Genomic DNA, 2,654 nt, shown 5'->3' with positions numbered 1-2,654 from the left:
TGGGATATCCATATTTGGAACCCATCTCCTAAATAATGCATTGTTGTCTCTTGCCTAGTCTTTTATCGGATATATCCCTCTCGAACGTCACTTACGTTGTTGGCCACATATTGAGATTATGTTCTGTGGAGTTGTTTTTAAATTTATTTTTAAAATAATATATTTCTTTTATCTATTTTTATTTTTTTTAGAACAATCTTAATAAAATAATTTTAAACAAAATAACTCAAATTTTTAACAAACATGCTGCCAGCCAAAGAGTTTCTAAACAAGAGGATTATGAGTAACATATATAGACTCTCAAATACGATTGGAAATTCTTGAATAATTAATTAATATTATCTCATTAAACTCGAGACGCTACGTTTCCTACATCACATGCTTGATTGCACACAACTTCATTAATTGCTCCTGAAGCAAGGTGATTCACTCGCCCTTCTTGTTATTCCTTGTCGTCCAACTTGTTCGCTATGCAAGTCAAAGGACCCATACTTGAGCAAATTAAGTGTAATTCCCATAAAATGCTTTAAGATCACATTGGACATGGAGGGGTTAGAAAGCGTACCTAAACCTAATTGTGGGGTTTCGCATATCTAAAGTATAAATGAAAATATTTTGTAAATAATTAGGCAACTCTCTGTCGGCATGCTGGCCTAGCTAGACCCCCCCAAAAATAGGAAAAAATAAAAAATAATAACACGAGTGAAATGGCCTTGAAAGGCACTCCTACTCTTTGTGACAAACACTAGCACTAACACCACCACCACCACCAAACTGCCATTATCGAAAAAGCAGCCTTAAAAGCTGGCCTTGCAATCCTTCTCTTCACAAAAATTTGTTTCTCAAAAACATCTAAACACCATATCTACAAGGATTCTTAGCATCAAAACTACCGATAATATTTAAGATGTGGCACAAGCTGGCCAGATTGAGGAGGAACGTGCAAAATATTAGGAAAAGCCCACGAGTAGCCGATGAGAGCATGTTTGGAGGCATGAATGGAGCTGAGTTTCCAATCCTTGTGCGTGATATGAACAGAGCACAAAGGTGGAATAGTCTTTCTGCTCTATTCAGAATTGTTCTTGCACCATTTTCCATTATTTCTTGCTCCTCACAACCTCATGTCAATGGTGCTGATGGTCTTTGGGTGACTGGTGAGTTTGCTCAACTATCAGAGATGAATCATCTCATGGTAAATGACAGCATGCGCTATGCAATCTTGATGTAGACATGTAAGTTAACATTATTTAATTAGTTGGCTTAGAGGGATTGTATATATGGAATGCAAATTTCTTCCACATACAGCTCTTGGCTTGGATTTTTAACAAAGTTTTTTTTATAGAGAATATGATCCATGTAATTTTATTTCTATTTTGTCTTTTAATATGCTAATAGATATTGCTTGTTAGAGGAGAAGTACAGCTATGTATCCTTGTATGATTAGAGTTTTCGATCCAATGAATAATGTTATCAGTTGGTCTTGCCATGGCTTCCAGATCAAGTTTTGAGAAGCAATGAGAATCACAAATCCATTGATTAACAACTCATTATATGGAGTTTTTGTTTATTTGAATAAAACCAGTCATTTTGCAAACGGGCCATTCAAGTACTTTAATTTGTCTAAATTAACCATAACAATTTTAAAGTGGATTTTTTTTAAGAAAAGAATAAATGAAACTGGTAGCTAGTGGAGTTTTGGTACAGTATCTTATAATAAACAAACAACTTAGGAGTACTGATCCTCTTTTGACAGTCCTTGATTGTGTTTGTTACGTTCATATTGTATAAGCTGGAATTGTGCTTGCCATCTGGGAAGTAGAAACATAATAGAGAGATGAGTCTAGTCTGGGAAGTAGAAACATAATAGAGAGATGCGTCTAGCCAAATATATATATATATATAAAATAAAAAAAAACTTCTGGGCGTTTAGGTCATGTCATTAGCAAAGGGAAAAGTATGATTCTTGGCTCTAACCTTAATTTCTTATCAGAGATATGGGAATAGGTTCCACGGAATACAACTTCCAAGCCACTACTTTATCCGAACCAGTAGTTATGGCCTTTACAACTTCATGGATTCCATGACACCAAGGTTGATAACTACTAAAGATACATAGCAGAAATTGGAGTGATTTTATGGCAGACAATATTATCCTGTCCCTTTCTTTAATGAAACATTGTTTCCACGTCTAAAAGGGAAAAATACATTGTACTCACTGCACAATATTGGTCCTCTCTTTAATTAGAACATTTTTAACAGCTTTCCTGCCCATTTACCTCTTCTTCGGATAATATTAATATTGGTTGTCGTCTTCAACATATGGAAATGTAATGCTTTTGGAGCAATCATGAGAGGAGCCTAGTGGGATTGTTGGAGTTACGACTTTGCTAAGTTTGTGTCCATAACTTAGTGCGACTTACGAACAAAATAAACAAGTCAACCTCTCCAACTTGTTGATAATTTTCATAATGGAAACACAGATGGTCGTGGGCACTAGTGGTGGAGAGAGTGGGTGCGTAGAGAAACCACTAAAAGTGGTGGATGAAAATGAAATATTAAACTTCTAAAACCAATTTGAAACCCTAGTAAATTAATTGTACGGGTGGAGTACAAATGATTGGTTTGCGTTATCTACACTAGTGTTTGTTTATCTA

At 35.3% G+C, this 2,654-nt stretch overlaps 1 protein-coding gene across 1 annotated transcript; it reads left to right on the top strand.

Moving 5' to 3' along the window:
* The first annotated feature begins 727 nt into the window (after nt 1–727).
* LOC105135933 (uncharacterized) lies at nt 728–1,594 on the top strand. Its single transcript, XM_011041043.1, has one exon. It carries the CDS (start codon nt 908–910, stop codon nt 1,226–1,228), a length of 321 nt encoding a protein of 106 aa, XP_011039345.1. The 5' UTR covers nt 728–907; the 3' UTR covers nt 1,229–1,594.
* The last annotated feature ends 1,060 nt before the right edge of the window (nt 1,595–2,654 follow it).

The sequence above is a fragment of the Populus euphratica genome, unplaced genomic scaffold, assembly GCF_000495115.2.
Source record: "Populus euphratica unplaced genomic scaffold, PopEup_1.0 scaffold155.1, whole genome shotgun sequence".
NCBI classification, from domain to species: Eukaryota; Viridiplantae; Streptophyta; class Magnoliopsida; order Malpighiales; family Salicaceae; genus Populus; species Populus euphratica.
Note: the sequence above shows the minus strand (reverse complement) of the source record. Positions and strands in the feature narration are given on the sequence as shown.